The following is a 14,032-nucleotide window of genomic DNA, read 5'->3' on the forward strand; positions in this document are numbered from 1 at the left end:
GCCTGGCTACCACATGAGTCTCTGACTCACAAAAACAAAATCAAATGAACAAATACAGATACATGTAAGAAAGACTCACTCTCTGTGAAGAAGCTGAGCTTTATGGTAGAGAGGGCATGCCAGTGAATCCTTAAAGAAATGAGTTCTCCAGCAGAGCACTCGGTGGAAAGAAGGGCAGATCTATGGGCATCAGCCTGGTTAGAATGTGGACGAGAAAGAGGGCACGGAGTGAGATTGCAAAGGAAACCAAGAGGCACACAGGAAAGCGCCCTGACACCACAGAACTAGGTGTACCTTGTAAATAACTGGAAATACCAGGGACTCCCAAATATAATTAGATTTTTATTTCAGGGGAAATAATCTGATAATTGCCTCTAGAGACTGAATCAAAGTGGAAATAGTGACATAAAAGTAAAGGAAATTATAAAAAATAAAACATAAAATAAGCCGGGTGGTGGTGGTGGTGGTGGCGGCGGCGGCGGCGGCGGCGGCGGCGGCGGCGGCACACGCCTTTAATCCCAGCACTCGGGAGGCAGAGCCAGGCAGATCTCTGTGAGTTCCAGGCCAGCCTGGTTTACAGAGTAAGATCCAGGACAGGCACCAAAACTACACAGAGAAACCCTGTCTCGATAAACAAAAACAAAACAAAAAAAAACATAAAATAAAATATATTAAGAGATCTGGTAGATATATAGACATATAGATAGGTAGATGACATATTATAGATAGATGAAAGAAAGAAAGACAGATGATAGATAGATAGATGATTGATAGATGAATATATAGCAAAGTAGATAATAGATAGATGATATCGATACTGATCAACAGACTGATATTGATACAAGGTTTCACTGTGTAACCTAGGCAAACTGTGAACTCATAAAGGGACACTAGCTGTGGATGGAGAGAAACGTGATCTTTCTGTGACTGTACTGGTCCTGTTCTGACAAATGGAGAATGCAGAAAGCACATGCTCATGGTAGGAGGCCATAGCAAGGAGAATAAATTCAAGTTTGAACACACTGAAACACAGGAAGTTTTAGAAGCTATGTGAGAATTCTGAGGAAAAGTTGAAGCGAAGGTGCTGAATTAAAAACAGGATCTTGATGAAAAGATTAATAACGTAAAGACATTTTTATGTGTCATTCTAAATAGCTACATTAACTAACAAACCTTAAAGACACAAGATTTGATTACTTGTTTCTACCCCTGTAGCTATAGTCACATGTTAACAATTATTTGAAATTACAATTTTTAATATATATACATATTTATTTTTCTTTATTGAAAAGGTATTTTTCATACTTTTTTAACATTGAGTTTTAAAATTACATTTAGTGTTAGTGGAAGATTAACAGCTACTGGTACCTACCCGCCTCCTGGGGGACCAGATCTAGAGTTTCTTCCTGGCTTTAGACTAAGAACAAATGAGACACAGGATTGAAGCATTTGCTAAACTTCCACTGGCTTCATAAAAACATGGGACTTGTTATTTGAAATAAAGGCCAGGGAGACTGAGCCTATGGTGTTGTGGACTTGCAACTTAAGTATTGAGTAAAAACAGCAAGTCCTCGGTGTATAAATTAACACTGCAGGATTACATGAAAAAAAAAAAAAATGGAGGAAAATCTGGGACCCGGGATCAGTTAAATCAAGAAAACGATTGTGATGGGTTTGTAAAGTCAAGCGCAGTTTACCGTGAGGCTCCCCCTGGTGTTCGAAAGCACACTTGTCAACCCAAATCCAAATGCCTGCATGTTGGTAAATTTCCAAATCTGCATGGCTTTCAGAAGTCCTGGAGGACATAATTGCCTATTTTCCTTCCTGCTCATGCCCTTTCTCAGTGCTGTCTGAAAGGACTACTCACAGGCTTTCAGAGCAGGAGGAATTTGCATCTACTGCCGGGGAAAAATGGTGGTAGGTGCGGGGGTACTGTGCCTATGCCTCCCTCCCTACTGCCAACATGCGTTTCCTAAGGGCTCCCTGTTCTGGAAGCTAGAATGGGATTTAGCTAACAGGACAAACCTACATGAAAAGACAAGCCAAAAGAATACCCAGGAGTTGGGCATTGCAGGCTAGTCAGGCAGTGGGTATATAGCCTAGGCACATTCAGAGACCTCAGAAAGACACATGGCTGAACACAGCAACCAGGAAGCAAGAGAGGAGTAGGTCTACAACAGAAGAAAGATCCGATCCAATGTCTATGTTCTTGGTTTTTGTTTGTTTGTTTGTTTGTTTTTTGTTTGTTTTATTGTTTTGTTTTTGTTTTTGTTTTCTGGTTTTTCGAGACAGAGCTTCTTTGCGTACCTTTGCACCTTTCCTGTAACTCGCTTTGTAGACCAGGCCAGCCTTGAACTCACAGAGATCCACCTGCCTCTGCCACCCAAGTGCTGGAATTAAATGCGTGCGCCACCACCGCCCGGCCCAATGTCTATGTTCTTCCCAATCTATTTAATGGTACACAGGCAGTGCAGGGGTGATGGGAAATGATGGGGATGTAAAGATGCCAAGGGAGAGAATTGTGAGATTAGGTACATGAAAAGTTAGAAATATTCTTGTAATGACTAGATAAGTAAGTGCTCAGAAGGACAGAAGGAATGAAGGATGGCTACTAAGCCAAACCATGGTTGGGGGAAAAATTGCAATGAGAAGGATATCAAGGATTGAACTTGGGAGCCTACAATTACCACAAAAGTCTTCAGTATTATGCATAGTGTACAGGCTAAAAAATGGGTAGGGGTTAGAAAGGCAAAAATTACGACTGCTGAGTATATGCAGCAGTGATTTATGAAGGTCTTTTGTCTTCAGGAATGATCTTTCTACTCTGGGCTACTGTGCCTCAAAGGCTACTTCTAGCATCCAGCTCAGGGTTGGCTGTGACTCTGAGTCACATGACATTTCCATGTGGAATTCAACATTTGTCACTCTGATCTGCTTCAGAAATATGGACTAGTTTTCCATGATTAAAATGTCTCTACTTCCTACTTCCCTTGATGTCTGGAGGCCTAACATACTTATCTGGAGATGCACACATCTAAGGTTCAGATTATGAGTGTAAGAGCATGAATACCAGGTTGAAGTGCTACTACCGCCAGCTATGAAGTTCTGTGCTCTCCTGCTATTTATTATATTATAAAGTTACAAACCTCGACCAAGGGATGCATTGTTAGCAGAATGCAACAAGGGAGTGGTGATCTTAGAGCCTGGGAGTGAATTCGGGGTTACACTACTCATGCACTAAATAAAAGACAGTGGTAGCCCATTACCTCAGGCCATCAGCCACATGCAACGCGATCCTATGTTGGAGGGTTCTGGTGAGGCTGGCTTTGTCCTGCTGCAGCAAACGATCCAAGGAACCCTTGGAGGCCAATTCCATGACCAACATCCGAGGACGGATCCCAGCTGCCAGCAAAGATATCAAGCTTGGGTGGTGGAGGTGGCAAAGTACCACCAACTCCTGCAAGGGGCCAGAGTCATGTGAGTCTCACACCATCACAGATCCATCACCTGGTAACTTGTAGTTCTTCAACTCGGTAAACCAGCTTTCCCTGAGTGACTGGATTGCTGCTGTAAATGTTTTCTTCCTCTTTGAGCTTTTTAAAAGAAATTCTAACCGCTAATTTTTCACTACTAATCAAATTGCGGTTTTTAATTTTGTTTTTTCCTTCTGATCTGCTTTTATGAGAACACTTAATGTTGGAGTGGCAGGCAGACGTGGTCATACTAACAGGTCAGGTTATTCTAGCCCTTAAATTGTAGCAAGTCATAGAATCTATTTCAGCCCTGGACTCAGAGCAACCACTGCTGAGTCAACCTTAACTGACATAAGGGCTAAACTGTAGCCTCTGCTTCAAAACCACAAGGTTTGCTAAGGACACATGGGCAAGTCCACAGGAGCAGATGATGTCCCTGCCTGAAAACGCTAATGCCTTCCTACTGCTCCTATATTAAAATCCCGTGTAGGAGATGGAGAGATGACTCAGCGGTTAAGAGTTCTTGCTATTCTGCCTGAGGACCCAAGATTAGTCCCCAGCCCCCACCATCACATCGGATGACTCACAATCATCTGTAACTCCAGCTCCCAGGGATTCTACACTCTTTTACGGCTCCACAGGCACCCCACACATGTGGCATCACAAACATTTATACAAATAAATGAAAAGAAATATTTTAAAACCTCATGTATGTCCATGTTCCCATAGCCTGACCTGACCTAACTCCACATTACCTCCTACACCCTACTTTCTTTTATCCTTGTCTGTATTCACCATCCTTCAGCCACATGAGAATCTTTCAATCCCAAGTACATGCTAGCTCCTCTCAGCCTGTATCTTTGCCCATGCTAACCCTTCAGCTTTGAGATTCCCCCAACCTTTGCAGGGCCAAGAGCCTCTTCACAGTCAGATATTAGGCAAACACCACTACTTCCTTAAGTGCCCCCACCTTGGCTCACCTTCTTGAAACCATGCCCAACTTCAACAAGAAACAGAAATGCTATTGTAGCTTTCATGGACCTTTCTCTACATCACACCTCAAGCAGCTCGACACTCTCCTTAATGATAGCGTTAATGTATGTGAAGTCCATGTTCAACTGTATTCTGGATATGTACATTAACTCTGAGAGTGTAATTTAATTGAGGCTTATTATTTCAACATGCACATTCTTCTAAACCACTTTTATATCATAGAGGACTATTTGGAGTTTCTTATGGTAGTGTTTCTGAATTCCATTGATCTTTCCTCCATATGTTCTTTAATCTGGCACCATACTTTAGTTAACTTTTTCTTCCTCTTCTTCTTCTTCTCCTCCTCCTCCTTCTTGGTTTTTCAAGACAGGGTTTCTCTGTGTAGCTTTGTGCCTGTTCTGGAACTCACTCTGTAGCCCAGGCTGGTCTCAAACTCACAGAGATCCACCTGCCTCTGCCTCCCAAGTGCTGGGATTAAAAGCATCGCCACCACCGACCATCCCTAGCTGAACTTTTTATCTTCTGTGATAGTAAACTGACTTGGGTTTTATGTATGATAAGAGAAGCCTTGCTTCCTTACAAGGGGCTTCAAAACTGTGGAGTACCCATGCTGACTTGACTGTCTGCAGAATTTTGAAAGCTAACACAGAGAGGTTGGCTATCCCAAGAGAGCAAAGGCTTTTCCAAGAACAGAGCTTGATACTGCAGACATATTTGCTCAGGAGAGAGAAGTCTTTTCATACAATATCTGATCAGCTCAGTTAGCTAAACCTGATATTCGGAAGCCCCATTCCTTCTATTTACCTTCCTGGACATGGTCAAAAGACTAAACCAGGTTTTCTATATTGGAAAAGCACCTTGGTGACTCGGACAAGAAAGGAGAAAGAATAGGTAATGACCATCTTCCTGGTTGACAGGGAGGAGCCAGGGCAGGCAACAGGTCATACCCATGGCAGACAACCTTCCAAATGTAACACTAATCACAAAACGCTTCTTCTCCTTCTTCTTCTTTTGCTCCTTCTTCAAGTAAAGAAGTATAAGATGTACATTCTACATTTTGTGTTTCTTCCATCATTCCTCCAGTACACCACAGTGCTGATACACTGACCAGCTCTGTGTATATTCTTAGTGTTTTGCTTCTTCCAAGCATTCCATGTATATATATTACAAACTTTCTAGAATATAATATTATATATACATAGCCTGAAAAATCAATTTATTTGACAAATTACCCTGGGATTGAAAGAGATCATGCTAGAATTAAAGACTAGCCTCACTTTAAAAAAAGTTTTGTTTCTGTAACTACAGTGTGACTTTTGATATTACCAATAAAAACAATCTCTCAGCATTCTTTGAAATAAGAGTTTTTTTCATTATTCACACTAAAATTTTGTACTATAATATTAAAAGTTTTCCATATTTATTTGGATTCAATCACAAATGGTATTTTTTATAAATTAAGAAAAACTGTGAGGATAGATTCAAAATTAGAGTTCTATTAAATGACAGTAGGATTAACAGTTAGTTTACTTTTCTTCCAGTCCTGTCTCTCCTTATTCCAAATGTGAACAGAAAGTCAAGAAAAAGGAAATAACTCCTACCAGGACCCAAACAAGGACTAGAACAGCTGCTGCTGGCTCTGCAGTCCCTTTTCTCTCCTTCTAAAAGTATCTGAGATTTTGCTTCACCTAGGCAATTCAGTGACTTCAAGGAAAACAGACCCCAATCCTAGCCACAAAATCAAGTGGTGGGAATATTCTAAACAATATAACCCTTGTTGGCACAGTGATTGGCTCAGTGACACAGATCTCCACCAACGTGCACACACCATTACCCAGAACAAAAGTGTTTGACAAGAAAAGGCAGTGACTTCGTTAAGACCCAGAGCTGTCGGTTTTTTGTTTTGTTTTGTTTTGTTTTGTTTTGTTTTTTTCTTACTGGGCTATTATGTAGGAGGGTTTTTGTTGGTTCTTTTGAGACATAAGACTTCATGTGTCTAATTCCCCTATGTCTGTGGAATGTACCTGCCCAGGCTAGAACTAGTTCATCACACTAAGAAAGGCCATCTTGAGAAAATGAAACCAGTTAAGCGAATTACAAAGACCGGCTGGACTGAATCAGCAATGCGGTGGCAAGGTCCTTTCATTTTATTTTCAAAGGCTGGAGGCAAAGGGATTTATTGGATGAAACTGGCTGTAGAAAGCTTCTGAGTTAAGAGAGACACAGAGCAGAGAACTAAGTATCTAGAACTCTCCAACAAATTAAGAAGGGAAAATAGCGCAGTGTGAACTGGGAAGGGTGAAGCCCAGTACCTCCTGAGTAAAGCCATCCTGACTGTGGGAGTCACTATAGTGTCTCTGTTGAGTGCTGCCTGCCCATATAACCTGAACTTGAAAAGCATACGTCAACAGTACTCAGCCTGTAAAGGCTCCCAGTCAGACAGTGGTGACCTGAGCACACAATCCTATAAAATAAAATGTATGCCATTTCTTATCTTTAAGCATTGATATCACCCTTTAATAACGGGTATAGTCTATGTTCACTAACATGTCAATATCTCCCAGGCACAGGAAATGAAGAAAAATTACCCTGTAGAAAATAGAGTCTGGCCAGGCAGTGGTGGCCCACGTGTTTAATTCCAGCACCCAGGAGGCAGAGGCAGGCAGACCTCTATGAGTTCCAGGACAGCCAGGGCTATGCAGAGAAACCCTGCCTTGGGAAAAGGGGATGGGATGGGGCGGGAGGGGCGGGTAATAGAATATGAGATCAGGAACTTGCTAGACTTCAGGTGCAGAAGCAAACAGAAGCAGACAAGGGTCTGAATACTATGGGGCACAAGAGACAAAACACATCCCTGATAGTTCTCAGGATTCTACATTCCAGGAAATACTGGTGAATATCCTCTGACTGGCCCATGGTGCATGTCCCGAATGCCAAAGCTAACAAGAGAAATAGGAAATGTGAATCTCCCCCTGGTTTTACCCCAGACTTAAGGACTAATTAGAGGAATTTTCAAAATGCTTTTTTCTTTATCACTTAGCAGCAAAAAAACAAAAGTTTCTAGCTCGACAAGGAAAGGAAGAAGTGGGATTCAAATTTTTGAGGATCCTTATTTTATATTTTGACATATTTTTAAGAAATAAAAATTTCCTAGTAAAAAGAAAATATCATGAGTTAATATAATAACATCATGGGGTTTCTTACTTGTCTTAACAGCCTAAGTGATGTATGTTTATTAAAAATCTTCACAGCCACTTCCTCTCCTTCATAGGCAGCCCGATAAACTGATCCAAAACTTCCATCACCTTTGGAGAAGAAAATAGGAAGCATTTAATCTTCTCAAGTAGAGAAACCAGAAATGTTTTATGTGCCATAATTGTATCTGTTGTATATTGAGAAAAATCTGATCCCTTGTTTATAGAATCAGCCTCTTGGAATGCTTCCCTTCCCTTCTAGTCAGTAAAGCCACAGTCAAAGTCATTCATGGACCTGTCCCCCAGCCTTCCTGTCTCCCATCTGTCCATGATCTACTCCTCTAACCTTGTCTCTTTATATGCAGATATAGTTTGCACACTTTCACAGCCACAAGCCATTGTCTAAATGCTATTCTATAGACTTTTGCAAATCTCAAACACAGCCCACTGAAAACAAACCATGCTGTTATTTTTTTTGCCTCCAACTCATATTAAGTCCACTTTCTGTACATATCTGATAAAAATAAAATGAGATGTTTTCAGTATCATTCTGATGTTTAAAATAAAACCCTAAGGGGAAGAGAGAAGAAACACATGCGTGGAAGATATGTCAGCATTTCAGGTGGGTGTACAGAGTCCTGATTCTGTAAAGACCTTTCCTATCTGAGAATCATTGTCACATTCTTTGAGTGACCAACAAAAATATAACATTGAGGACTGCTATTGTGTGTTTCTGATACCTAGGAAGGAAAGATAATTGAAAGCAAGGGCTCTCCTCTAGTTCTCAATCAAATCAGACCACTGAAGAATCTATTTATGCTGGTTTTCCAGAAGAATAATCTTTTGAAGATGGAATGTGCCCAACTCTTCTAACCCACAAAAGTCTACAGAAGTATACCAAAACCATCTTTACAAAATAAGTCTATCTATACATATTCAGGTATGTATATCTACCTCATACTTGCTCTTCTGACTGGCTTTTTTGTCAATTTGACAGGAATTAGTGTCATCTAGGAAGAGAGAATTGAGAAAATGTCACCATCAGATTGGAATGTGGGAAAGTCTGTGGCCAGCCCACCATGAGTGGTGCTGCATCTGGGCAGGTGGCCCTCGGTTGTATTAGAAAGCAGGCTGAGCAAGCCACGGTAAGCAAGCCAGTAAGCAGCACTCCTCTATGGTTTCTGCTTCAGTTCTTGCCTCCGGGTTGTTGGCTTGAGTTCCTGCTCTGACCTCCCTTCATAATGGACTGTATGCTCTGAACTGGAATAAACTCTTTTCCCCAAGTTTCTCTTGGTCGTGGTGTTTATCAAACAATCACTGTGTAACAGTTAAGCCTCTCCCTGTGAAGGAAAAGATTAAGAGAAACCGCAAATTCATTCATGTCCTAAAATAAGCAAACAAATAGAATCCTTGGGGTGGGGACTAACAGTTCTGTCCAAATTATTCTAGTGTCAATATGGGAGGACTCTTTAACTGTAAAAAAAAAAAAGTTTTAGAAATCGATGTTGTTTAGAAAATATGGTGCTCGACCCTATCTCCTGGGGCTTAGCAACTATGAGAGATGTTATAATTGTCATAGATGGGATAGGAAACAGATAAAACAGTCATCACATGGTAGAAACAAGGGATTCTGATAAACATCCTACAAGACAATTTGAGTTAACTCACTATTATAAGTATATTCACTGACACAGTTATAAGAAATTGATGTTCATACTAAACTTCCCATCACTCTAAACAAAAGAAAGGGGAGGTGTTAAAGAATTTGTTTGGCATTTTATGTCATATCCCAGATTTTGGAAATACAAATATCAGGTTATAGGAATATATCCTATTTCATTTCCCTCCTACTATGTAATACTATTATATCTTAACAGATCTTAGGTATTTCTTAATAGTAGCTAAATTAATAGATGTATTCACATACAATAATAGCAGACACCTCATCAAGCATAATCAAATTAGCTTGAAACATTTAGGTTAAATCCACTCACTGTCTTGTTTTTCCAATGACTTCCAGAGAGATTTTTGAACTTGAGAACGTCACCCTACTCTTAGCAGTATCATACTGCACCTAGAAAATTGCTAACAGGCCAAGTTTTAAGCATTCTCAAAACACCAAAAACTATTATCATAGAAGACCATATATATATTGCAAATAGTTAGCTTAGATTCCACAATGTATACATATAACAGGGTGTGCTTATTCTATTAATATATGCCCCCTTCACTTGTTGATTTAGAGGTGAAACTTAACACATCTTTGAAAAGAGACGACTAGAGTGCTGAGTTCTTCCATGCGCCAAAGGCATTACAAGAATGTCAGCTCTTATTGTGGAAGGGCCACTTGAGCATTCTGGAGAACACTATCACACATCATGTGCTCACCATTTCTTTCAGGAAGTAGTTGCAAGTTGTAAACTTTGTCAACTTCTTAACTTTATAAAGCATAGTCCAAAATATCTTTTAAGCTTCAGGGTACATATAGAGTGGTATAATAGCAACAAGAATATTTAGGTAAAGCACCTAAAGATGCTATGTGAATTTGGTGATTCTCATCAGGCCCTGTTAAAAGCCTTTGATTGAATTCATGGGCTCAGTCAATACCCAGGAACTGTTCGGCACACCCCCTCAAAAAATGTGTGTATATATATATATATATATATATATATATATATATATATATATATATATATATATATATACACATACACATATATACAGAAGTCATGTATATTACCAATTTAATGCTCCTGATTTTTAATCCCTAAATCTTATGACTATTGGTAAAGGTTCCATATTGTCCTATGAGCTTCACTTCAGTGACTGTACAGAAGTGTTCCTCCTCTACTTATCCTTCTTGGGGTGAGGAATGGCTATTTCAACTGAAGATCTCCCTTCTGCCACCTCATTGCTCATGAGCAGAAGAAGCTCAAGGACAGAGTCCATAGATACCTGCTAGGTATCTTCCTGCTAGGCCTAGCCTCATTATATAGTCTACAAACATGTACACAAAGCAAACTCCAGCTCTGCAACACGACACAATTATAAAGGAAGTCATTCCAAGCGAACACTTATTCTATCAAATATATAAAAAAAGGGCTGAGATTTATAAAGATCTGATTACAATAGCTGATTATTTTCTAAATCAAGAGGAGAAAATTGCATCCTCCTCTTTTATTTTATTTTATTTTATTTTATTTTTGGTTTTTCGAGACAGGGTTTCTCTGTGTAGCTTTGCGCCTTTCCTGGGACTCCCTTGGTAGCCCAGGCTGGCCTCGAACTCACAGAGATCCACCTGCCTCTGCCTCCCGAGTGCTGGGATTAAAGGCGTGCGCCACCACCGCCCGGCCGCATCCTCCTCTTTTTTGTTGTTATTTCAAATATAACAGAGATAGTTACCTAAGAGAAACTCAGGTGCTTCCTCAAATTCCAACTCATCATTGTTCAACATAATATTTCTAGGCAGGTCAGCCAAAATCAAGTCAGGAGCAATCTGAGATATTGGAATAGTGAGCCTTGGTTGATCTGGATTTATTAGCAGGTCTCCTAAGAAGTATGGAAAAGATTATTTTTAAAATGTAAAGGTATACAAAAATCTGTGGTCCTAGCTTACAGAAAAACACATCTTTAGATTTTCCTGCCAGCCTTAGATTTTTCTAGAAAAAAAAATCTGATAAACACCTAAAATATTAATATCAAGGTATTTAAAATTTTAAACACATACTCCTCGGTTCACTCACTACGTGGTAGAATTCCCACCTAACTTAGACCAGATGGCCTCTGACTGGGAAACTCTTAGTCTCCATTTCTGCCACATCTATGATGGAGATGCATGGCAAGAATGCTGCTACCTGCAAATGCTGTGTTTCCATCTTCTTAACAGTTCTGTCACACACAGGTTTCCTTTACAATCTCCAAGATGAGATTATTGTGGTGGCTTGGATGAGATGTCCCCCAGAGGTCTTAGGCATTTGAATATTTAGTTCCCAGTAGGAGGGGATTAGAAGTGTGACCTTACTGAAAGAAGTGTGTCCCTGAGAGCAGGATTTGACTTTTCTAAAGCCATATGCATTCCCAGTAAACTCTCTCTCTCTCTCTCTCTCTCTCTCTCTCTCTCTCTCTCTCTCTCTCTCTCTCTCTCTCTCTCTCTGCTTCCTATCTGTGACTTGAGATGTGAGCTCCCAGCTTCCAGCCTTAGCTGCTATGACTGCTATCTGTTGTCTGCGCCATTATGGACCCTGACTCTCTGGAAACTGAAGCCCAAAACAGACTCTTCTATAATTTGCCTAGTCTTGGTATTTTATCACTGCAAAGGAAAAATAACCAATACAGTCATGATAATAAGTGTCCTGTATTTAAACAGGAAATCAGCATTGTGAGGAAACATAATACAAGCCATTATTGACACTAAGTGAACTTTACTTTTCTGAACTGTCACTATAATTGAGTACAGTATCATGACTCATTACAGATAAGAATAATTTTTATGTATTAAAATCATTTTAAAAAGTGAGGGCACCTTAAAATCATTTGTAAATTGTGTCAACACCTACCCTCTTCTGCTTTCTTCATTAAGTCATCAAGTAAGATCTTCTGATGTTCTTCACCATCATTAAAACTGTACAGTGCCCATTTCTTCAACAGAGTTTCTCCTTCCCCACAAATGTCAATCTCCAGCAACCCAGGAAACCATTCTTCCATGAGGGAGTCAATGTGATCCACAACTTGGCCCAAAAGAATACAACCTACATAATTCAAAATGAAGAATTCATGGATAATTCTTACCATGAGTAAGTGAGCAAAAACTAATGTTTTAGAGCATAGAGTCAATGAAATCATAGCATAAAATCCCCCAGATCTATAGGAAGACGTAAACATAAAAACACTGAGGCCTCAACGGACCTCAATATTTAGACCTAAATAGATCAGAGAAAACCTTCTTTGGGATACATTACAGTCAGGATCTCAAAAATACAAAGCTAAGAAACAATACTAAAATCTATAAAGGAAAAATTCCAACCTACATATAAGACAAAAACATTAGAATAACATTAGGACTCTCATAGCAACCATAAAACCCGGAAAGCACATAATAACACAATTCAGCCTCTAAAAGTAAATACCCATGAACACATATTGTTGCAGTTGTCAAAGCTGTCGTTTAAAATTGACTGAGGAATAAGAACACATGAAGATAAGCAAAACTCAGGCATTTTATGACCACCAAGCCAGCACTGTAGTAGAAACCCTGTAGCAATACTATGTGCAAAAAATAAAAGAGAGAGAGAAAGAAAGCTTCCATCACAAGAGCACAGCAAAGAGACTTCATGAGAGGAACAAACAAAGGACAGATAGGGAAGAATCCACCATGCCCTGTCAGTCAACACAAAACCCTAACGCTAACAGTGGAGAAGGGAAGGAAGAAGAAGAAGAAAAACCATCCAACTGGAACAATAGCAGACAAACACATCGGAATTAGCAAAGCTCTCTCAATGTAAACTTTAAGTATAAAGGGCCCCGAATAACCAAGAAAAATGCAAACACACTGACTGAATTAAAAACTCAGGTCCTAGCATCAGCCATTTCTCAGAAACAGATCTCCTTGGCAAACATACACACAGACGGAGTCAAATAATGGAAGTAGGTGGAAGCCAAATCCAAGCTGGTCGGTTCTGATATCTAATAAATCAGACATCCAATGAAAGATAGTCTGAAGATATCAGTGACTATATACTTGTAAAGGGACCAATTCACTAAGAATATACAACAATTATAAATATACCTGCACCTAATACTGAGGTTCCCAATTTCCCAAAACAAACCCTAACAGTCATAAACTTCACACAGGTCCTGATACAATAGTTAGTGGGTAGCTTCATCACTCCACTCTCATCTTTACATAGTTCACCCAAACTAAAAAGGAAAATGGAGACAACAGAGTTAAGCTGCATCACAGAATAATGGACTGAGTAGATATCTGAAGATATTCCATCCAACAGACAGGAGCTCGATTCTCCTCTTCTCCAAGAACTTTCTCTAAAATAAATCACATTAAAGGTCACAAAACAATTTTTAACGAATGTGAAAAAAAGAGAATAATTTCTTGGAAAAACATACTCTCTCCAAACAAACAAAAAAAATGGATTGGTTCCATAATCTATCAAATTTAAGTCAAGAGGGTAGTTGATAGCTCACACAGATGTGTAAGCAACAAGACTGACACAATAATAAAAGATATCTCCTACCAAACCTCTAAAACAAGCTAATGTCTATGCTCCTCACACTGTTAAAGCACAATCCTAATTGTCTTATTAAATAAAAACCCAGAATCATATATTAGGGCTAAAGCTGAAAGATCAGAGAAGCAGA

The 14,032-nt window shown here is 39.6% G+C and overlaps 1 protein-coding gene across 1 annotated transcript in view; it reads right to left on the bottom strand.

Moving 5' to 3' along the window:
* Lrrk2 (leucine rich repeat kinase 2) overlaps window positions 1-14,032 on the bottom strand; it is a 144,625-nt gene that overhangs the window by 33,346 nt on the left and 97,247 nt on the right. The window contains exons 37-40 of the mRNA XM_028869259.2: window positions 12,217-12,408; window positions 11,063-11,209; window positions 7,671-7,771; window positions 3,267-3,457 (exon numbers count right to left, since the gene is read on the bottom strand). Coding sequence (XP_028725092.2) covers window positions 3,267-3,457; window positions 7,671-7,771; window positions 11,063-11,209; window positions 12,217-12,408 — 631 coding nt within the window. The remainder of the gene's footprint in view (window positions 1-3,266; window positions 3,458-7,670; window positions 7,772-11,062; window positions 11,210-12,216; window positions 12,409-14,032) is intronic.

The sequence above is a fragment of the Peromyscus leucopus genome, chromosome 20, assembly GCF_004664715.2.
Source record: "Peromyscus leucopus breed LL Stock chromosome 20, UCI_PerLeu_2.1, whole genome shotgun sequence".
Lineage (NCBI taxonomy): Eukaryota > Metazoa > Chordata > Mammalia > Rodentia > Cricetidae > Peromyscus > Peromyscus leucopus.